Source organism: Mycteria americana, chromosome 12, assembly GCF_035582795.1.
Source record: "Mycteria americana isolate JAX WOST 10 ecotype Jacksonville Zoo and Gardens chromosome 12, USCA_MyAme_1.0, whole genome shotgun sequence".
Taxonomy (NCBI): Eukaryota; Metazoa; Chordata; class Aves; order Ciconiiformes; family Ciconiidae; genus Mycteria; species Mycteria americana.
In genome coordinates, this window is record NC_134376.1 from 7,787,342 (window position 1) to 7,810,601 (window position 23,260).

At 46.6% G+C, this 23,260-nt stretch overlaps 1 protein-coding gene across 1 annotated transcript in view; it reads right to left on the reverse strand.

Annotated features, from left to right (window-relative positions):
• The window catches only part of FAM20C (FAM20C golgi associated secretory pathway kinase), a 59,789-nt gene extending 48,497 nt beyond the window's left edge, over nt 1-11,292 (reverse strand). Inside the window, exons 1-3 of the mRNA XM_075514833.1 lie at nt 10,658-11,292; nt 9,628-10,384; nt 7,564-7,736 (exon numbers count right to left, since the gene is read on the reverse strand). Of these exons, the coding sequence (XP_075370948.1) occupies nt 7,564-7,736; nt 9,628-10,142 (688 nt within the window). The 5' untranslated portion in view covers nt 10,143-10,384; nt 10,658-11,292. The remainder of the gene's footprint in view (nt 1-7,563; nt 7,737-9,627; nt 10,385-10,657) is intronic.
• Nucleotides 11,293-23,260: the final 11,968 nt, after the last annotated feature.

The window sequence follows — 23,260 nt, forward strand, 5'->3', positions numbered from 1 at the left end:
GCAGAACAGGTCAGTTGATCTGCACCTGAGAGAAGAAGGAGTAGGAGCAGACCCTTTTATACCTACCCCGGGGCCTGAAGGCAATGAGAAGCAGCAATCCTCCAGCCAAAAACCTACATGTGCTGCCCTAGGACCATCGCAGCCCAGCTATGCACTCTGGAAACACTCCTGGTTAGCCTGGACAGCAAACAGGCAGCTGGAGCTGCCCTTGCCTTCTGCCCGCAGGGACCCACGGCCATGCCCAGGACCAGCCCCCGCCACCTTCCCTGCCCAGCTGCCGCCGAAGGCGCGGGGTTTGCCCAGGTATAACCTGTATTTGCACCCCCGTTCACGTGGGCCGTCTCCATTCGGGTCAGTAATATCAGCTGCAGTACCAAAGGGCAGGATCGCCTCCTTTCTGTCAGATATAACTCTCCCCACCTCCACTGACCGCAACTTAGCTGCCTGCATACTGCTCACACCAACTGAAGACCAAATGTTTTTTCTCTAAAATCGATGTAATTTATGCTTCTTCATTCAATTCCAAGGAGCTCAGGGCTTAGAGACCGGCTCCCTCTCCTCCATGAGCCATATATGTCAAAAATATAGCAAAGATCCTGCAAGCCCATCAGAGAAAAGGGAAGGACAGCGCCTATCTTGAGGTACAGCTGGGAAGCCAAGCGTTTGGGAAATCACAGCAATGCAAAGAAGAAGAAAAAAGGATGTTGCAGCATGCCCTTTTCTAAGCACAAAGTTTCAGATACACTAAGAGGACTGGTTTCTCAGCAAATTGAAGCCACTCGACAGATAATGATTTTGTTAGCAGCCGAACTCAACAATGAGCGTGTCATCACCAAGCAGGGAAATGTATGAAGAAGATTAACAATTCAGAATAATTCTTCCATGAGACACAAAGGCCTGGTTTCCTGTCAGAACGAGCTGAGCTGAAGTAAGACAAAAGCATCTCCCTGGTCTTTTTAGATCCATCTTATTGTATTGCCTTAATTGGTTGCAATAGTGGCCTCGACCGAACACAAGTTTTGCTGGCATGTTGTCCCCCCACTGCTGCTAGGAGTAAACTTTGGATCTCCCCAAAACAGAGGATGACATTGATGGGAACAGCGTCCCATCGTGCCTTACGGCAGGACATGCTGGAAGCCACATATATCGTGGACAACAACCTGTGCCAGAGCTCCACGTTGGCTTCCCCCCACATCATCTGGACTCGTGTGCAGATAGTCCCACTTTGGCTGCTTGTTCTGTGCTGCAGATGTGCTGGCCAGGCTGGAGGTGTTTCAAAGCCACCCTCCAAGCCCAGACTAGTTAGAGTCTAACAGTCTAATCGCTGCACAGAGGGAAACACCTGAGCTTAGACTGTCCTTTTGAACTCAGCAAAACCCTTCATGCATCTCTAAACTAAGCAGACTTGGGAGCAGTCCAGGGTGCCCAAATCTTAGGGGTGGCAATGCCAGAGAAGAGCAGATCTCATTGGAGATGATTCACTCAGACCCCTAGGTCAGATTACTTCCCTTGTCCTAACTCGGCGTTACATCTGCATACTGGCTTCCTCTCATTTTCTGAGCTGTATTTCTTCAGGAACTCCTGCTCAGACCTCAGTTAAACATGTCCCTCCGGCCATTATGGCCAAACAGCGGGAGCCCCGTCATCTTCCAGGAGCTTATCCCACACAAACATTGTTTGCTTATCTGGAGATGCCCTTGTCCCTTCACCTACTGCCCACAGGAACGTTCTGAAGAATTGATAATACCCAGAAGCAGCATATACAATTTACCAAGAAACTGGAGGATGCTACGCCATTGCAATCTGTCACGTCTACAATCAGCAGGCTTAGGTATTTTTAAGAAGGCCTTGCAACGTAAGGCTGTACTGACTCCAAGGGAACCCCTAGTCACACTCTGAATTCACCTTTTTTTTTTTTTTTTTAAGGTTTCTGAATATACTGTAACATCACATGAACAGCTCTGTAAAAGACTTTATAAACCTGCTAGCTCCAGCAAGTACCTCAAATCAAGTCTCATACAGCTCCTGGACATACTGGCACAGTGGTAAAAACAAATCCCAATACCATCATTACTTTTTATCTTCAGGCAACTCAAAGCTCCTCTTTTTCCCCCAAAGTAGATGGAAATGGAAAGCAGCATTAACCTTTCCTGTTAACCCAGTACAAGGGCTTTCAGGAGTGATCAGAAATCTTCCTAACTTTAGGAGGCTTTGCAAAAAATTCCCTGAGATACCTTTTTGCTTGAGTGTCTGTGGGATTAGAGTCTTGTCCAAAGACTAGTGAAATTGGTGGGATTCCTTCTTTCTCTGACAGACTTTGGATCAAGCCTCCAAAAATCCCCGCTCCATTTACATCTATGAGCCTGTTGTCACAGCGACCTGCCATGTCTGCTACTTCCCCACCTTGACCCCTCACCAATACAAGAACCGAATTCCCCTCCTGATCCACAGACACCGTCCAATATAAAAGATGCACTACCTATCCCTATCGTCTCTCAATTATCTTTTTATAACTGTATGCTACAGCGTTTCTGACTCTCTCTTCTAAAGCACCTGGTACTAACCCCTAGTAGAGACCCAATGTTGCCCAAAGGGATTTGACCCAAAAGGATTTGGAATTTGAATTGATGTGGCTTTCCAGCTCCTCTGTTTTGCTGCGTGATAGCCCTCATGCTACTGGCCTGTCTAGACCATGTGGTCTTCTGATGGAGAGCAAGAGTCCCAACAGGACCTCGCAACCTGGCTTTTGGTCAGAATCCAACTAACATTTAAAAATGTATTTAATTATGCAATGCTAATGCCTGAGAATTGAGATTCAGTCAAAGCCTGGGATGCAGTAACATCTGAAACAGAGGACGTTCAGATCTGTTTTGGATTCCTATTTATAGATCAAGCTTAAATCTAACATAAACATGGTGATTGGCTTTAACAAGTAATGCACTGCCCCAGGCCAGAGACATGGCCCTGTACAAGCTGTAAAGAACATATTTCAAAACAAATTCAAGCCCTCATCATCTCTTAATTTGTTCTTGTTCAGCCAATTCTGCTAACTTATTTTAAAGGCCTTTCTTGGTTTAGTCAAGAGAGTAAAAGACTTCTGGAGGGGAAGAGATCTGTGAAATCATTCAGAGGCTTTGTTGTACATTTTAAGTCCCCTCCTTTCATCTGGAATTGTACATTAAATCAATCTGTTGACTCTTGGCAGATTCATTGTTTTCTGATACAATAAATCAATGGTGCTGCATTTCATTATGTTTTTTACATGTTCTCAACAGCACTTTTTCCCTTCCTTTGGATGAGATTTTTATAATTTCCTTTAGCACCAGAATTTAGGTTCAATATTTAGTGTCTTGTCTTGTTCTTTTTTTTCCCCTGACTTGAAGCAGAGTCCACCTTAGTTAATTGCAGCATTTATTCACTGCGTGAGTAGTCTTGCGTGCTTGCTTTCTAATTACTGCCTGTACAAACTGAAGGCATCGCAGGTTCAGAAATTAACTCAGTCAGGTAATATTTCCAAACCTTTCCAACCAGAGAATTTAAAGAATCAAAAAATAAACCCCAACTAAACACAGGAATTACAAAAGCCTATTCTGCTCACAGGCAATCCCACAGCAGAGCTCCTCTGGACAGCAGTACAAGCAAGACCAAGACCACACAGCCTCTACAATGCACCATGCCTATTTGTTGTTAAACTGCTGACAGTGCTGCCACAATTATGCACAGACGTCTTGTAAATATGCAAGAAAATAGCTAACTATGGTTATTTATGCATGCAATAAACAGTTACGAAAGGCAAAGGGCATGTGCAACTGCCTGTGCATGTGTTTCTTCTGAAAACTGGGTTTCAGCGCTCAGTGGCAAAACGATTCTCTCTAGGCTCCTATTTATGGCAGGAGGAAATTTTCAGTGAATTAAATCAAATTAAGAGCTATCCCTTTATGCTGAACAAAACGAATAGGAAATATATGTATTGATGCAGGGCACAGAATATATCCTCAGCTTGAAAGCTCTGGGTAACCCCGTCCTTTTCAAGGCCAGCTCTAGGTGTCACTGTGGGAGCTGAATGTGACGCTCCTTCCCATTCATGGATTTGTTCCATTTAAACTTTAACATCAAGAAAATGTCACCTTGGTGCTCCCTGCTCTTGGGAATTGCTTCTGTCACCGTTTTCATTTTAAAATAACACTGCACATTACAGAGTCGTGTGAGCGGTTCTGATAGATGGCGGGGGATCAATCTGGTCACCACTCTCCTCCATAAATAATGCAAGCTGAGCCTGGAAATTACAATGTGGCTAAGAAAGTTGTTTAGCTGCAGTTTGGATCTAATTACTGCAGGTATCAAGAACCCGCACAGCAAATCGTCTAATTCTATTAGAGCCAAAGCAAATCTGAATACTGGGAAGAAACTGCATAAAGCAGTATCCCTTTCATCTAACGCATGTAAGCTTGTATATTTAATTGTTGCACTTGCAAAAAGAAGCCTGAAGATTGCGCATTATGAAGATTTCCATTTATTTTGTACTTCTAACCTGGCATCTTTGCAGCTGCCTTAAAAAAAGAAAACAAAAAGCAAAACAACAAAAATTGACCATAAGGAAGAAAAACGAGATGAATTAGAAAATATGCAGGAATATGCAGAAGAAAGTATCAGCCCTATACATGTTCTTTGGTCAAATATATTACTCCTTATTAATCAGCTTACATGCTTTTGAATCCCTGCTGCTGCTTTGCAGTAAAGCTGAAAACTGGCAGGTAGTATTTTAAAAGGTATTTTTTTAAACACCAAAGAATTTGCAACATAAAATAAGAGATGCTGCACCATGTAAAAAAAAATATGAACAACATGTTCTTTCTTGCTTTGTAACCTGACTGAAAGCTCCTGAAACCCCACAGAGGCAGGTAGTGGATGCTACCAGCAAAACTCAGATCCTGGCATCTTTATATTGGCAAAAGTCCCCCTCCATTTCCATACACTTGATTTTAGACTGGGATTTATGTGTAGGAATCATTCCCTGTCAGTTCCCACAACAACTGATACCGATACCAAATGTACCTCATGTTTTAGTTTATGGAAATTATACTGAATCATTGATAGAAACCATAGCTCTACGTTTTTGTTAGGGGCACAAGAGGCCCTGCCATGCTCTGAAGAGCCTTGTTCAAACATTAACAGAGAGACAATCCCATAGGAAATCGCTAATAACAATCATAAATCTTCCTCTGTAGGCCCGTGGCCCTTTCCCCCCCTTGATCTGAAAGCTCCATCAAAACCATAATTAATGGAAACCTCAGGACACATCTAGATGACACATTAGGTGAAATCATGGCCCCAGGGAAGTACACGGCAAAACTTCTACTTACGTCACCGGGGTCAGGATTTCACTCCTATTTTTTATGATAACCATTTTGCTGCTAGGTTAACTGAAGCATAGAGAGGTTAAGCAACATGCCCAGAAGCACAAGTGAAGTCAACCCCAGAAGATCAAGTGAAGAGTGAGTACTAAACTGTTATTTCTCATTCCTACCTCCCTTTTTCTCCCACCAACTTCTACATCTCTACATCAACCTTAACCATCCCACTGCTCTGCAGAAGTGACAGATTTCATGGCTTGAACGCTGCCGAGTTTGCTGCAAACACTGCTCTCCTCCTGCATAGACAACATGGCTGAGCTCTGAAGCGTTGAAGAGGTAAACAGAGATCGATACATGTAGCAGCCATGCAGTACAAAACACCGCTACGGCCAATGCATTTTGCGTAAACCTCACTAGATGAGTCAGGAGATGGTTTGGTCGAGCATCCCCTCTGCACAGAGCTGGGACAGCCTGGGCACTGCCTGGGGCACTGCTGCTCTCTGCGGGGGACAGGGAAGGGCACAGCCCGCATCTTTTCCTCCTTGATGGATGTGCTCAAAGAGCAACGTTAAGACACGTGTTATAAAGTGCTGGCTCAAACCCCATTCACACGTGTCACTAATATTCCAGAAATCAGTTGGTATTGAGGGGAGCGGTCAGGAAAGGTGAGTGCTATGTCAAGGAGAAAATCACCCAGGCCATGCCCCTACAGTGCCCTCGTTACCCTCCAGCACAGACCAGAGGAGCATGGGCAGAGTCTGCTGCTACCTGCAGTGCCACATCTGAGCTAGAGAAGGGAAAATACATGGCTTAACTGTTAAACCTGAGCTCCTTAATGAATCACTCTGATCCAGAGTTTTGGGGACAGAAAACCCACCACAGGTTAATAAACAAACCTGTGTTTGTAGTCTTTTCATGAGTCCTGGACCCTTGAATCCAACATGTGGGATGGCACCTGGGTGCCACAAACTGCTTTATCCAAAATCTTGCCCCAGCAGAGCTCAGAGCAGAGCTGTGTGCTGAATACAGCCACCGGGCAGCTCGATTCATGGAGGAAAGCTCTCCTGTGGCATCCTGCATTTTACACCTACTCCATCCGGATCAGCTAAATCAGCCCACTCTTGATGACCGAGGATCTCCCTTATTCCTGCTCAGCAGCCGCTGTGATTCACACGATGGAAACTGTAAACCTTGGGGCTGCTCGTGCTATTCTTGCACAGGCCATTTCCTGCTGAAGCCAGGGGAATTTTTGCCTTGCAGGGTTAAAGACCTGCTGACCTCACCCCGCGGTGCCAACACACCATCAGCACTTTTACAGAGCTCCTGCTATTTCATCCCTCTGAAACGGACTTAGCAACTTTGTGGTCAGCGCAAGTAGCTTCATTTTCCGCGCGGCCGACGGAAACCGCTGGCTGTGCTGCAGCTCTCTACCTCTGGCAACCACGGGGTGTGCATTTGTTTAGTATCCCAGGGCTTTCGTTTGGGGTTGTGTTTTTTTTTTTTTCCCCTGTGCAGCTACGCAGCTAAACTCAAGGAGACACAAGTAGTCATTAAACAGCTCTGGAGAAAAGCCCCGAACTGTGTCACCTTGTTTAACCAGAGCCAAAGGTTGACATGGGCACATCCCCGTTGTTGATTTACATGCAGAATAAACAGAGCTGAACTCTGCTCAGTTGGAGGCCAGCTCGCCCGGAGCTCCCCGCACGACACCCGGGGAAGCTGCAGCTCCGCCGAGCCGCAGAGCCCCGCGGCGCCGGATGCTCCCGCAGCCATCGCTGCAGGGCTGCAGGTCAGCCGCCTCCCTCCTGCCTCGGGAAGACGAGCGCTGCCAGACACAGCCTTTTAAATAATTATCAGCTAATAATACAAATCTAGCTCGTGCAAGATGCTACCTGCTTTTTGCCAGCCTTTTTTGAATTATCACATGTATTTTAAATAACCAAATAGGGCACTTTCAGCCTGATTGTGACTAAAAGAGCTCCGAAACGAATGGGGTTTGCCTTGCTGGCAGACTTTTCAACTGTTCAGGTAATACAGAGCTGGCAGTATCTCCTTATGTTTATCAGGGAAAATGAGCGCAGAAGTCGGGAAGCAATGCTGTAGGCACGCCAGAGAGAAGCCATGCAAAATATTCATTAATATTCAAACAGCAATGAGATCCTGAACAATGAGCAAATAATCGTAAGAAATGATACATATCCGAACATACCAACACTGGTTATCTTTTGGGAGACCAGGTCTTGTAGTAAAGCCTCAATTGCAGGATTATGTCTGGAATACAACTCGTACCGATTAATGCCAATGTGGAATTTTAACCAGTTTGGGTAGGAGTCTATGGAGGTTTCTCCAGTTGGCAAAAATTCTTCATTATCTTCGTTTTGCCTACCACCAAAAAAAAAAAGAACAACACAACAAAAACCCAAAAATGAGGAGAAAGAAATAATGTTACAGTTTGTAACAGGCATCAAGAAACAGGGCTTCAAAATGTCACAACTTGGAAAGGCAAAGCACTCCAGAGGCGGGAGAAGTCCCCGGTTTGTCCCTGCGCCGGCTGCACGCCAGGAGCCTGCTCCCACCTGGGCCAAGGGGGAGATGGATTTTCACCACCACTCCTCGTGCCTGATTTAAAGCCCATGGAAGTCAGGAGCAAAACTCGAGGTGACATCACTGAGCATTAACAGAGGCCCTCATGTAGCAAAAATACACAGCTGCAAGTTTTGTATTGTGTTTAGGTTGTATTATGTTGCTCACATCTTTTACAAGTTTGACCCAAACGCCAGCATCACCCTGAACCTTTATTTAACTGGGACCCGGGTCTGGAAACGGAAGAGTGCGGCAGTAACCTGACCTGTTGTACCAAATGCTCCCACTCTCTCTTCTTCTCTTTTTTAAATACAGAGAATGAGAAAAAACTGGATCACTCTGAACCGGTTGCTAAAGAGTAACTCTGGTTGGCTTTGCCCCTTCCCTAGCAGTAGGATACTATTACAGAAAAGAATTGTTAAAATGACTTTTAACTCCTCAATTTCGTGTTAGTTCTGTGAACTTTGGCTGCAGCCACTAAGGAAAATACGTACAACAGGCAGCTGCGTTGTGGACATCAAGGATAACTTTGCTCTTCACTTACTGGATACACCATCATATATCTTCGATCCAGAAGTCCTCTGTGGTTTTAGTCATCTCCAGATGTTCATATATTTGTGACTTTTTTGCCTTTTTTTTTTTTTTTCCTCTGAGAAACCAGAACTTTTTCAGTTGATTTCACTTCACAGTCAGTTTTGACTATTAGATGGAAGGGGCCTCGACAATTCACATGCTGGTGGGGCGGAAATCAGAAATATTTATCCTCTCTTTCTAAAGGTTGAGATCATGCTGGCTGCTCTGCGGCTTGACAGAGCTTTTGCACAGTACAATGCAGCTGTTTAAACATTACAATGTCAGTGTGTTTGGAAGAGGGTGCTGTTGTATTAGACAAGCCTTTTGATTTTTCAGTCATTGAAATTTCTCAGCGTTTCTACAAGCCAACAGGGCATACTATTCACAGAGGCGACTAACTGCTTTGAAGGCTGGAGAGCAGCAGAGGTGCTAGGACACTGGGAATTAATTGAGGATGAAGAATGTAGCACAGATCAGATCCCAAAGGCAGAAATACCTGCTGGGATGAATGCCTTTGTGATATCAGACCTTGCTTTTGAGAAAAGTTAATGTATTACTGCCGGGTCTCACTGCTTAGCCCCTGCACCTCACCTCTGAGTGGGAGGCGAGGAAGGCACTGGAGAGGAAGGCTCCCTGTGCGCTTGCCCTCTTTCTTACACTGTTTTTCCGGCAGCATCTGCCTCTGGCTAGAGCCGGAGATGGGATATTGGGGCATATGGAGCCTTCGGCCTCAGTGCTCCAGCCTTCTCCTGCTCCTGTGTTTACTCTGCATTTCACAGCTTTTTTTTTCTGAAGGAACACGACCGGTCACGCCTGTGTACGGTTTCTCTTTTCCCCGGTGACACCGAATCGCTCTGTTTAACCCTCTGCCTACTCCAAACCAGCCGTTGCATCAATTCTCGCCAACGCCGGGTTAAAAACCTACGTTGTAAAACGGAAGGCAGCGACCCAGGGGAGCGCCGGGCCACGTTTCCACACCGACCGCCCAGCACCCTGCCGGGCCTCCCCCATCCCGGGGCACCCCTGCCCGCGGCAAACCGCACGCTCGGTACCGGGCCCCGCCGCCCCGAGCCGCGCCGCAGCGGGCCGCGTCCCGTCCCGGCTCGCCGGTACTCACCACTCGGGCTGCTCGGCCGCCCGCGGGTTGAACCTGATGTCGCTGTTGACATTGAAGAGGAGGTCGCCGTCGGCGAGCGGGGGCAGGGCGGCGCGGTAGAGCGGGTGCTGGAAGAGGGCGGCCAGCGGGGCGGCGGCGGCGGCGGGAGGCGGCGGGCGCGGCGCCCCGGGGGCGATCAGCCGCCGCGTCCGCGCCGCCGCCGCCCCCCCGCCGCCCGCGCCGCCGCCGCCGCCGCCGCCCGCCGCCCGCTCCGCCGCTTCCCGCGACTGCGAGGAGAGGTTGGAGCCCGGCTCGGCGCTGAAGTCCTGCAGGATCCGCAGCGTGTGCTTGCTGGGCCAGCGCGGGGCGGCGCGGGGCGGCGCGGCGGCGGGCGGCGGGCAGGAGCAGCCGGGGCGGCCCTCGGTGCCCCGCCGCTCCAGCCGCGGCAGCAGGTCGATCATGATGTGCATGGTGCAGGCGACGAGGAACACCATGAGGATCAGCACCCGGAACTTGCGGACCAGGAGCATTTTCATGGCCGGGGCGGCTAATAAATTACCGGGGGAGGGGGAGGGAGGGGAGGCGGCGGGGTCGGTCGGGAGCGCTTTCGCGGAAAAAGCCCGGGCGGGCGCGGGTCTTCCAGCCCCCCCCCCGGGGCTTTGGCTTTCTCCTTTCGGATCGGGAAGCGAGCGATCAAGTCAATAAAGTTATCTCCATAGGCGCCGAGAAATGCACAGGCTAAAAACAATAGGTCCTCATTTCTCAGTAGCATCAAGAACTTAGGAGGGGGAGGGGGGAAAAATAAAAGGAAAAAAAAAATTAAAAAGGAGTACCGGACCGAGCCTTTAAAATCGATAGGAGAACAATGCCAGCGGCATCGCAAAAGCCATCTGTTCACGATTTCTCTCGCTTTTTATTACGGGGATCGCAACGCATAGGGAAAACTGGTTCTTGGAGAGAAACCGGCATCAGACACTAGCTCTGATGAAATAAAATTTTAAAAAAAGAAAAGATGGGGAGGAGGAGGGGGGAAGAATAATATTAAGAAAACCTGTACGGAAAGGCGACAGAAGAAAAAAAATCATCCATGATATTTGGCTGTGCTGGAAACGCTGACTCCCTTCCTTTGAATTTGACCAGTGATGCAGCAGAAGCGCTCTCCCGCTCGCTCTCGCTCCCTCTCTTCTCTGAGACTGTTTAAGAACATTGGCTGGAAAATAATTTTCTTACAGCGGTTCCAGTTTCTTCATCCATCGCGTCCAGTGCTTGGGAGAGATTAATACGTTCAACTGAGATCAAGTCTGGGTGGCTGCTGTATCCGAGCTGAGCTTTTGCTTTGGCTTGGGTTGGTTTTTTTTGGCTGCAAAACTGTCTGATGGCACAACTGCAACATAAAGGTTAAATATGGCACAGGAAAAAAAAGAGGGGGGGGAGGAAGGATTAGAGGAAAGAAACTAATATAAATCAGTAGAGGTTCTTTTTAGCAAAGAGGTCCCGTCTTTGATCTCTGCTGGGTCTTACAGATCTGCCTTTTAGAGAGCGAGAGAAAGGAAGAGAGAAGGGGGGAGAGAAGGGAAGAGGGGGGAGAGATCTTTGGCAGGTGCAGAGTGAAAACCTCTTTCAGCTACACTGAATTCTGGAGACTGGTTGGACTAGTAGCTCTGCAGCTCCAGCTTTCAGTGGGTGTGTTAAATATTATGAGCGAGCCATGATTCCTGCCTTCCTCACGTCATAGTTAGGAGATTGGCTAAATAAACGCTACAGTGATAGTAACAGGAAAACCTCAACCAAAAGCGTTTTTTTTTTCCCTTCCTCTCCTCCCTCCTTCCCACCCCCCTTTTCACTCTACTGCAGCTCCAACTGGGGCAAGGAGAGGGCGTCTGTTCCACAAAGGTTTGCAAAATTAAAAAAATAATAATAATTAAAAAAAAGTGGTAGCGGAGAGAGGAATCTGCGCTAATAGCATTGCAAAGTATAAGCGCGGTCTGCGTGCCCAGGCTGGGAGCAGCGATTCTGCTCTGTCATGGTCTGGGCTGGAGAGTGGCCGGCTGCCCGCTCCCCCTCGCGCCCAGCCCCTCGCCGAAGCAAGGTCACCAAGGAAAGCTGTGTGCTCCGCTCCCTCCGGAGGAACAGGCTTTATTTTTAATCTGAGATCCTGTGGGCTGTGATAATCCGTGAGCGTGCTGTGGGGTAATCTGCCCTCTCTCCTGCTGCTGCTAGCTGCGCAGTCGGCTCTGTGGCCAGGTGGCCTAATGGCTAATGGAGCTGGTGGTCTCGGGGCCAGTGCAGCCTCCAGAGCCCAGTGAGTGCCACTGATGGTTGTCTAAGGTTGAGGGCGGTCTGGAGGAAGGGACAAGCCACTTCAATGGTCTTCAGGTGATCAGGCAGGGATGCTCTGGGCTGCTGATTTTGTCTTTGGGCAGGGGGTCCCCTGGATTTTGTGGTCCTTAGCAGGGCTCAAACAGTCATCGAGTGGGGCTGCAGTAGGAATGAGAAAGGTAATGTGCTTCTGCCTACCCACCACCACCTTCCCACAGAATCATCTCAACGCTGATCATGCTGGCCCATTTTTCCCTGGATTAAGCAACACTAAAGTATTTATTTCCCCAAAAAACTATTTCCCCCACCCGAGGCTCCATCCAGCACTGTTCCCTCACTGGGCGCTTCTGCAGAGCCTTGTGCTCTGCGCTCCCCTGGAGCACATGCATGCACTGTTACAGTGTCACCGTGTTTTGCACAAGGGCAGTCAGTGCTTTTCCAATGGGAAAAAAAGGATGATGAAAACAAAGAGCTGACAGGGCCATGATCCTATGGACTGCTGTGTACCTTTATGGAAGAGCAAGGCTTGCTGTCCTAGGGGGACCTCTTAGTACCAGGATTCAGAGGTACAGCTCCGTATAGATGCAGCACTTTTGATTCCCATGGTAGCCCTTATGTCACCCTGGATCCTTCAAGTACAGGTGTACTTAATCATAGCAAAGCATTTTGCTATGGAGCTAGAAGCAAGCCTTTCCATCTTTTTCCACTTTTTCACGAAGGTCAGCTCAGTCAAAGGGTGTTTGGTCAGCTGACTATGAGGACAGTAGCACTGGTTCCTTGTATGCCATTGCCTCCCACCACTGGTCAATAGCAAGTCTGTATGGTTCTGCTTGGGAAGTTGAGTTCGGTTCATAAGTTAACTACCTCTCTATGCAGTGAGCTAAAGTTCAGCTTATTTTAACCTAGTTTAGCAAGTTGGCATTTTAGGTCCATCAGGAAGAGCCTTGCGGTTTTGGTTCAACTGGGGAACCCACCGCTGCTGGAAGGGGATATCATACATGATGGGGCTGCAGCATGAATGGCATGTGGAAGACTATCTGTCTGGGTTTGGTTTGAGTTTTTTTTTGCCTTGCCTGTGGCTGCAGCTTTTCTCCTGCTGAGCTTCTGGTGCTGTCTCTTAGGGAAGTCAGCTGAGCTGGATTATCAATCAAGCCCAAGGAGACAAAAGGAGGCAGGTGGAAACTAGAGTCTGTGCCTTAGGGAGTGGCGTGATGGAGGAGAGCAGCCAAAGCCAGTGCTCCAGGAGGGGTGCGTGCAGGTGTCCTGTGTATCGCTTGTATTCCCTTTGCTGTCGCTTTTTTAAGGGGTTCTGGGTGAGCTGCTTGTAGCACTTCATGTAAGGATAGATAATATGACACGTTATCTGCTTTAGCGTGGCACAAGAGGGTTTGTAGGTTACAGGTTGTAGCTACATGGGGTTTTTTCTTGGTGTTTGACCTACTAAAGCTGAAGGCTATGGTGTTAGATGGGGGGTGAGCCTTAACAGGTATGATGAAGAGAAAGTTGCAAATTACTTAAATGAGTTCTTTCAGTTAAAGTTGTTTGAATACATCTATTACTTTGCAGTAACAGAACATTGTGTCAAACATGTTGTAACTCCACATGCAAGAGTTATATAATGAAAGTGAGATTAGCTTTGAAATATAATACAAGCAACTAAATGTAATTAATTACATGGTTTTCAAAAGGTGAAATAGCAGTATTGTGAACAAGTAACTGATTCCTTGAAACTACTTTTTTTTTTGTTCCCATCAGTATGACCTTTGGTGCATATTGGCTATCCAGTTAAGTATAGTTTCATCTAAATTGTGTCTGCTTGTGAACTGAATCTCCCTAACTCTTTTCCATGAGCTTTTTATTCCCTGAGCCTTTCAAACATTTGAGTTTTATCTGAAGATGGGAGACTGGTGGATGTACCGTATTGCCCTCTGTAACTGACCTTTGTGGACAAGTTTTGCCAGGACCAAAGTTCCCTAGAGATGCGAATAAAGGAGAGCTGTTTTATCTCTCCACATTTCTTCCTCACCTTCCTTCTTTTCTGTGGGATTCAGAAGAACTGAATCTCACCTTTGCAAGATTATACACTACTTTTGGGGGGAGCATTTCTATAGTGTAAATAGCACCCATATGCTAGCGAAGTCAAAATGCTGAAACCGCAAGTGTCACCAGCTGGAGAACCTCCTGTGATCTGCAATCGAGTTATGGCTCTATTGGCCTGCACCTAGCTGCTTTGAGATGGCCATCAAGGGCAAGGGCTACCTCACCCCAGTTTGCTAAATAAGCAGTAACACCTGCTTTTAGCAAGTCTGATTAAAAAAAGACCTGTGGAGTCTTTCCATGCACTGTTCTCAAGTACCCCTCATTCTCTGGTGATTTAGGATGAAGAGTGCTGGTACCCCAGACGTGGGCAGCAAAGGAGGGCAACTCCTGCTGTGATCCTGCCTGGTACCTCCTGTGGGTACTTGGGCTGGTGCCCTTCTTACATGGACAAGAGGATGTCTCAGCTCTTCTCCCAGCCTCCTCAAAGTCTTGGGAAATATCTCACAAACTGGTTAACTTGGGCTGCCTTCAGCGTGAAGTTCTCTGTTCCTGTTGGCAGTCTGCACATATATTTTTCCTTAAATTGCCTGATATCTTTCAGGCTTCAGTCTTTCCCAGCAGGGATGAGCAGATCTGTTACCTGAATCAGATTTTTCTTTTGTCTTCTTATTCAATGCAATAAAGCAAGCTTTAAAGGAAAATAACATCAGATAATTCTTTGTTTCCTAACTTCAGTATCTACCCATTGATGTGGTCATCTGTGAAATAAGATGCACTGGCTAGTTGGCAAACACTAGCAGAGCGCGAGCTTGGGGCTTTGTGTTGGACTAAGGGGCAATGTGTAATTCTGTTTCCCAAGCCTTTCTTCTTCCATCCTGGAGGCTGCCTGTTAATGATCAGCACCAGTAGTATATTACAGCCCCACTGTGCTGATTGGGAAGGCAAGGGAATGAAGCCAAGACACATACAGCTTTTCCCTCCCCTGTGTGGGTTCCATCTCTAGCACATCTCAACACAAGGAGGATACCAGCCTCCCTGCCTTCCCATGAATAGGTGCAAGAATACTGTCCTGCTCTTTGTTGGGAGCCCCTGTGCCTTGGGTGTGAGTGAAGGGGCTCCTCCCGCCTCTCTAACCATCTGTTTGGGAACACAGAGTAAGTGACAATCTCATGTTTGCATTCCTGTTGGTGGCCCCGTGGGGCTGGCAGGGAGCCTGGCTTTTGGGCCAGGCTGGAGATGGGAACCTGAATATTTGCTGGGTTGGGAGGGCTGAGGTGGCTTGTGGTCAGGAAGCCACAGACTGTAGATGTGTGATAAGTCAGGATCTGGGCTGCAGGTCAGGATAGCCTGGAAATTGGGCAGCAGGTACAAGATAAGGAGCAGGTAGGGCAGGCAGGCTCAGAGACCAGGTCTAAGGGCTACGCAGGCTGGTGCAGCTTCCCAGGACAACCTCGTTGCTGACTCTGGGCAAGTGTGAGCTTGGTGCAGGAGAGCTTTTGTGCTTGTGCTGGGATCTGGGGTATGTGACCCACCCCCTGTAGGGAATGGTTCCCTTTTCCTGCTCCAGGGGAAGAAATGGGGATTTGTGTCCAGCCAGCTGGATTGCAGCTCTACCTCCCTGTCTATGTACCCTGATGCCCTGGCCCCTTCACTTTCAGCACAAGTGCAGCGTTTGCATGCAAGTTACCTCCCCCTGGTTTCAAACATTTGCCTTCAAGACTTGGAGGTGATAGGAAACCAAAAATTTGGTAGCTGCTGACTGTTGTTCAACCTTGTCTTCAAACAAGCTTTTAACCACAGAACTTGTGTGCATAGAACCATAGGGTCTTTGTAATAATGCCTGATTTGGGTAGTTTCAGAAGTTAGTTGTTTATTTTACTTTCCAAGGTCTTGGGCTCAGTAAGAAAAATGTAAATATTTCTCCTTATCTAAACTCCATGCCTTCATATGGAATTCCAGTACGTGGCAAACAGCTTTTCATTTCTGCTGTGCTGTGTTGGACAGCATTACCCCTATAATTGCTAGCATTATGTAAACAAGGAAATAATAAGTTCTTAATGGAATATTATGACATTAATAAGTTATTGCATACAGCTCATTTCAATAAATTCAATGAAATCAAGTCCCTTACATCAACTCTTTATTTTCTTTTTTGGCCATTGAATTAAAATATCTTTCCTCTGTTTTCTTGGAAGTATTTGAATGTTATTGGAAATTTCACATTGAATTACTACAATCACAAGCCAAGATTGCTTTGGATCTAACAGGCTTTTTAATTTGATATTGCAAATTAACAGTAAGTACTTTTTTTGCATCTTCTACCTTTGCTTTTATTTAATTATACAATCAAGAATTCAGGAGTGGTTATTGTCGTATATCCTGGCATTTCTTCATTGTTTTGTGCATGAATTAATAGTTTATCTACTGGCGAAATCTGTGTAGATGTTTATTTTCCCCATTTTTGTCTGCTTGCCTCACTGAGCAGTGACAATGGTCAGTGTACGTGATAATATATTCAGGTAAATACCTGAAGCATGGTTTTGGGTGAGTAAACATACCTAGCTATTATTTTCTGTTATAACAGTTCACAGCCTTCTGATATAAAGCCTGAATACAGCAGGGCAAACTGTAAGTCAGGCCTGACTGCACATTTTCAATCAACGTAATATTTTTATTGTTACTTCTAATAGAAAAAATGGATTTTCCTTTCTGAAAACCTGTATCTATGATTCTGGAAGTCCTGAGGGCACCACATGCCTTGCCTGGCCCCTGCGGAGATGCTGCCCAGGGTGCTCTTTTTGCTCTCCCTCGGAAGATTCATGTTCTGACCCAGTTTATTGGTGCTTTGCCTTATAAGCACAGATCACACTGGCAATCTAATGGGTACTGCATATTAACCTGCCACACTGTGAAAATAGCCTTTATTGCTAAGGAATATGCTTGATACTGAACACAAGGCAATTCCATAAGGTTGACTTCTTGTTGGTGTATGAAGGATCAGCGATACCTGTTTGAAGTGATGTGCTAATATATTAAAAAAAACAATAAAGCAAATGAATGTTGTCTTGGTTGCCTTCCAGCCCAGGATTTTGTTAGGTACGTGATATTTTCTGAACAGATCTTGACCAAATCTCCTCCCCCAAATCAGACAGACAGTATGGCCAGCCGTTCCTTCCCATAATGGTTCTGCTAAGGTTGACTGGAGGGGCATTGAGCTGCAAACTTGAGCTAAATAGTGATGAAAGCAGGGACAGGCGATTGGCTTCCCCTGTTACCAGCAGAGCTGGCTGGTACTGTCAGATCATCAGAGCTGGGCAAAGGGTAGCTCATCCTGGAAATGCATCACCAGCTTCTGCTGACTGCAGAAAGCCAAAGCTTCCAGCTTCAGTTTTTTCCTTTGAGTGTTCCCATTCTTTAATTTGGGATACAATATTCTGGATGATCCAAAAACCCAGGGATTGCTTGATAAACCTGTTGAAAGCAGAGACCTCATTATTATATTATGGCAATGAAACAGAAGGCTTTTCCCTGCCTGTTTATTACTCCTCAGCTGTTGCTGCTGCAGGTCAAGGGTTAGCTCCTCAGCTGGTATCAGCTGGCCTTCATTTCAATGAAATGCCATCTAATTATATCAGCTGAGGATCTGGTCCACAATGCTTAATTCTTCCATTGGCTGGAACAAAGAGCTGCCTGGCAATGCAAGAACAAAACCTGTTATTGTTGTTGCTAGAGCAATGTGATTGGCCTGTGGAGGGATCGCATTTGCTCTAGTCATTCAAGTGGAGTAGTAATCTTGCATATAGCTACGTTACGGAGGGGCTGAAAAATTACCTTAAGTGGTAGGACGTCATAAAGAAAATTAGCTGTTAGGAGGTTGTGTTCTTATCTAAAAATGACTATTTAAACCAAGTCAAAACAAATTATCTTGATGTGCGTGACACAAGAGCATGCACTACTTGAGTTATCATAATTTCATCTTCCTATAACAACCGATTCCTTTAAAAAGAATTGTGATCAAATAACCTGTATTCCTTGGGGACTTTCTGAGTTCAGGTAATAATGCATGAATCTCTTTAAAGTATATAAAACATGGCTTGCTAAATTACACATAAAATCATTTTGCAGATTCATTGAAATTGATGGAGCTACATGATTTATGCCTGGAGAAAATGTGTCCTGATGCCAAACCAAGATGTAGTTACACACGCACACAGGAAGCTTCTGCATGCTGCAGTGTGCAGTCACACACAGACCCGTTTGAGTGCGTACAAAGCCATGAATGCAGGCACACATGAACAGTTTAATTGTATACTGAAGAAGCTCTTCTGGGAATTCTTTTTCTGTGGCTGTCTAATTTTGATTTGTATGGATGTTTTGACTTCTTACCTTGAGCTTTTTTCCTCTTGGCTGGCTAAATTTTCAATCAGATAATTTTAAAAAACCTGGGGAAGTAAGAGAGCAAACCACAAAGACATTTTAAGCATGCCACAGCCTGAAATAGAAATTAAAATACTAATAAAAAACCCTCATGGGAGAGTCTTACAACTAGGCGGTGTAACCTAACAGGCTATGAATTACTCTGCCCCCAGGAGACACGAGGACTTTCCCCAGCTTGGATGCTCCCTGGTTATGTGATGCTGGAAGGTTGCTTCAGTTCTGTTTCCTCATGTGATAGGAAGGATACCCTAGAGCATGTCGAGATCTATTAATAAAAGCCACTACAGGAGGGAGACGATGATATTTTAGGTCTCACTTCTTTGGAGAATCATTCAGACTACAGACTTTAATCCCACAAGAAACTCAAACTCTTAAGAATATTCTATATAGGAAGGCCTGAAACACTGGGACTTTGGGTGAGTCCTTGAGTCACAAAACCCCTTAAACTTAGTAGCGTCCTCAGGTATATAAGCAATCACGTATCCCTAAGGACAGCGTGATGTGACTGGAAGCGCAGAGCACAGCGAGTCTCTCTAACGAGAGAGGGGCTTGTGAGAACCCCTTGCACCTCCTCTTTTCCCCAGTCCCCTCTGTTTTCCTGCTCTCCCATGTTTTTCTCGCATCCTGTCCTTAAAGCGTTTTCCTGACCACTATTCAGGCACAATCACAGATCTACTTCTGGTAATTTGATATTAAACACACTGAAAACTTTGACCGTGGAGGATTCTTGTGTAATAATTGTCACTTAAAAAGAAAAAAAAAAAATCCCTCTTTTTCCCAGCAGTTGATGATATGTTTGTTGTCTAATCAAACCTTGCCATAAAACTTGCTGCAAGCTTAGAGAAAGGCATGCGGAAGGCAGGTGCTTGCAAAGGGTGCTTGAGTTTCCGGCAGCCCTTTTCTTTCCCACCTCATGGAATTGTTGCTTAGTAGGTCATAGTGAAAACATACTTTTGTAAAAAATTAAATTTAAAAATGTACCCTCTCTGTGTTCCTAGTCCTTAACAAATATGTATTTTTTAAAAAAACCTTACTAGCTTGGTGTGAGATTCCTCGCTAATGAATTGCCACTTGCCGTGTGGTGGGGGCCTCTCCTTGCCCAATTCTGTCAGGGCGTCCCAGTGCTGCTGTAACCTGCCAAGGCAGCAGCTCTAATCCCAGCCTGCACAGTTCCTGCTACACACCCTTGAGATACGAATTAAACTGTTCTAGCCTGAGTTAAGGTGGGCTCAGGGCTGGCTTGGCCTTTCCCTTGATGGAGATGTGGGGAGTCCGCTGTCGGCTTGCCAAGGGAGGTGGTGAGGGTCTCCGGTGTCTCTCTCCCTGCCTTCCCATCAGCAGGATGGGGTTTCCTGGAACTGTTTTGTTGTCAGTGATTTCAGCTCTCTTGGTCCTAAATTTGTCTTTGTTTCCCTAAGGGTTTTTTCACACTGTCTCACTTTCTTGGGTTGTTCTATTGATAGTTGCAATAGTAAACTCTAGTGATTAAATATGGTTATTTTGCATTTGCCGTTGAAGGTGGGAGGATGTGTGTAGCCTTCATGGTAAAGCAGCCGTGCTGTTACGAGGCAGGGATGATCTATGAGTATGGGAGTGTGTTAGGGTGCTGGGGGCAGGTTTGTTTTCTGGCTCTCTTATTTCTTGTCAGGCCTTGGGCTTCTCCAAGGGATGGGTTCAAACACTTGAGACAGCTTAGGTGCCTGAGCTGGAAGCGTAATTGCCATAGACTCCCTTGTAAGTCAGACCTAATTGCCTTTGGGGTTGTCATTTAGTTGAGAGAGACCAACACAGATTTCCATATATAGGTTGGAGTAATAAGACTTGATCTATCCGTTCTGTCTCTTCAGAGGGGGAATGCTTTGAGGCAGGGCCTGTCCTTTATTCTGTGTTTGAACAGTGCCTACAGCAAGGGAGCAGTGTCCTCAGGAGGAATACAGGTTAGGAGAAGGATGGGGATAATATATATGCACAGCGCCTGTAAGCCAGTGGTGAAAGCAGTTGCTCACTTACCTTCTCTGCTGGAAGACAAAAACTTTGGGCAGTTGCCAAGAAATGTGTCAAGGTTATAACTCTCGGGTGGGCTGCAAACATGAATGTCAGACATGCAAAGTGAAAGTGGTTTCAAGTGCAGGCTTTTTCCTTCTCTGGTTCTTTGAAGATTGAGGTAACTTAGGGAAAAAAAAAAAGGTTTCCATGGAAATTTTTGAAACCAAAGGAGTGAATATTAGTGTGCGCTTTGTTCTGTGTTCTTCACAGCTGATAGAAGTCACAGTGTAAATGGACCTAACTGCTGAGTGACCTTTGACAAAACCAGATAGGAAGTCTTTGTTGTTGTTGCCAGTGATGGTGATTTCTCTTTTTCAAGGTAAGAAGTCTTTTTCAGTGATGTGATTCACTGGTTTTAACTGAGACAGGGACATGGTGACAAGATAGAGATTGCAGTGAGTAACAAGGCTCAGTCAATTATTGACTAGCCCATCTCAGCACCTTTGTTTTCTTTGCTGACAAAATATCATGACCTTTGTATACAGAGCTGAGCCTGCAGGAACCATTGACCATTCTGGGTGTCACTGTGAGAAATGAATGTTTTTGTGTTATAAAGTGAATTGAATTCTCTCCTTGCAAAGCTTTTCCTATTATCTTTTAGATTAGCGTTCTGTACATGGCTGTCTGCTCTGATTTCTGTCCTTTCTCATAGGAAAACATGCAGAATAGGTACAAGCCAGTGCAGTAGCTGTTGTCTTGTAAAATATTTCAGAAACTCAAGTAAAGCTAGCTAGAGCAGGGCTAGCGTGGCCCAGATCTCAGCTGGGACACTTTCGACATGACTGCCATACGCACAAATGCTGATATGGTGACTCATATAAATATGAATCCTTCTTCACATGGCATATCTGCTAGTTCTAGTTTCAAGAGCACAAGGAGTTTGTAGTAACAGTGGCCGCAAAGCTCTGCTATGCTCACCTTTTGCTGCGTGAAGGTATGCATCTCCCTCTCTCCTTTCCAGCTGTCTTCAAATATAGATCATGCCCTTCTGGCAGGTTAGTCAGGGCACAGGCAGTGGACTTCTCTGTGCCTTTTGCATAGGTATTATTCTTTTCGGCACTGATGTAGCCAGAAAACTCTGAAAAAGGACTAATGCTTGAGATGCCCAAAGGGGTAGTGCCATGCCCCTGGAGCTCCTTGCCTTGATATGAAGGGAAGATGCTGTTGCAGTTAGAATCATAGAATCATTAAGGTTGGAAAATACCTCTAACATCATCTAGTCCAACTGTCAACTCAACACCTCCATGCCTACTAAACCATGTCCTGAAGTGCCACGTCTACACATTTTTTGAACTCCTCCAGGGATGGTGACTCCACCACATCTCTGGGCAGCCTGTTCCAATGCTTGATAACCCTTTCAGTGAAGAAATTTGTCCTAATATCCAATCTAAACCTCCCCTGGCGCAACTTGAGGCCATTTCCTCTCATCCTAATGCTAGTTACTTGGGAGAAGAGACCGACCCCCACCTCTCTACACCCTCCTTTCAGGTAGTTGTAGAGAGCAATAAGGTCTCCCCTCAGCCTCCTTTTCTCCAGGCTGAACAACCCCAGTTCCCTCAGCCGCTCCTCATCAGCCTTGTGCTCCAGACCCTTCACCAGCTTCGTTGCCCTTCTCTGGACACGCTCCAGCACCTCAATGTCTCTCTTGGAGTGAGGGGCCCAAAACTGAACACAGTATTCGAGGTGCGGCCTCACCAGTGCTGAGTACAGGGGGAAAATCACTGCCCTAGTCCTGCTGGCCACACTATTCCTGATACAAGCCAGGATGCCATTGGCTTTCTTGGCCACCTGGGCACACTGCTGGCTCATATTCAGGCAGCTGTCAACCAACACCCCCAGGTCCTTTTCTGCCAGGCAGCTTTCCAGCCACTCTTCCCCAAGCCTGTAGCGTTGCATGGGGTTTTTGTGGCCCAAGAGCAGGACCTGGCACTGAGCCTTGTTGAACCTCATACAATTGACCTCGGCCCATCAATCCAGCCTGTCCAGATCCCTCTGCAGAGCCTTCTTCCCCTCAAGCAGATCGACACTCCTGCCCAATTTGGTGGCATCTGCAAACTTACTGAGGGTGCACTCAATCGCCTCATCCACTTGTTTAAAGACATTAAACAAGACTGGCCCCAAAACTGAGCCCTGGGGAACAACGCGTGTGACTGGCCGCCAGCTGGATTTAACTCTGTTCACCACAACTCTCTGGGCTCGGCCATCCAGCCAGTTTTTTACCCAGCGAAGAGTACACCCGCCTAAGCCATGAGCAGCTAGGTTCTCTAGGAGAATGCTGTGGGGGACAGTGTCAAAGGCTTTGCTAAAGTCCAGGTAGATGACATCTACAGCCTTTCCCTCATCCACTAGGCTGGTCACCTGGTCATAGAAAGAGATCAGGTTGGTCAAGCAGGACCTGACTTTCATGAACCCATGCTGGCTGGGCCTGATCCCCTGGTTGGCCTGCACATGCCTGTTGAGCACACTCAAGATAAACCGCTCCATAATTTTCCCCAGTACCGAGGTCAGACTGACAGGCCTGTAGTTCCCCGGATCCTCCTTCCGGCCCTTCTTGTAGATGGGCGTCACATTGGCAAGCCTCCAGTTTTCTGGGACCTCCGCTGTTAACCAGGACTGCTGATAAATGATGGAGAGTGGCTTGGCAAGCTCCTCCGCCAGCTCCCTCAGTACTCTCGGGTGGATCCCATCCGGCCCCATAGACTTGTGAGTGTCCAGGTGGCATAGCAGGTTGTTAACTGCTTCCTTCTGGATTATGGGGGGTTTATTCTGCTCCCCGTCCCTGTCTTCCAGCTCAGGGGGCTGAATACCCCGG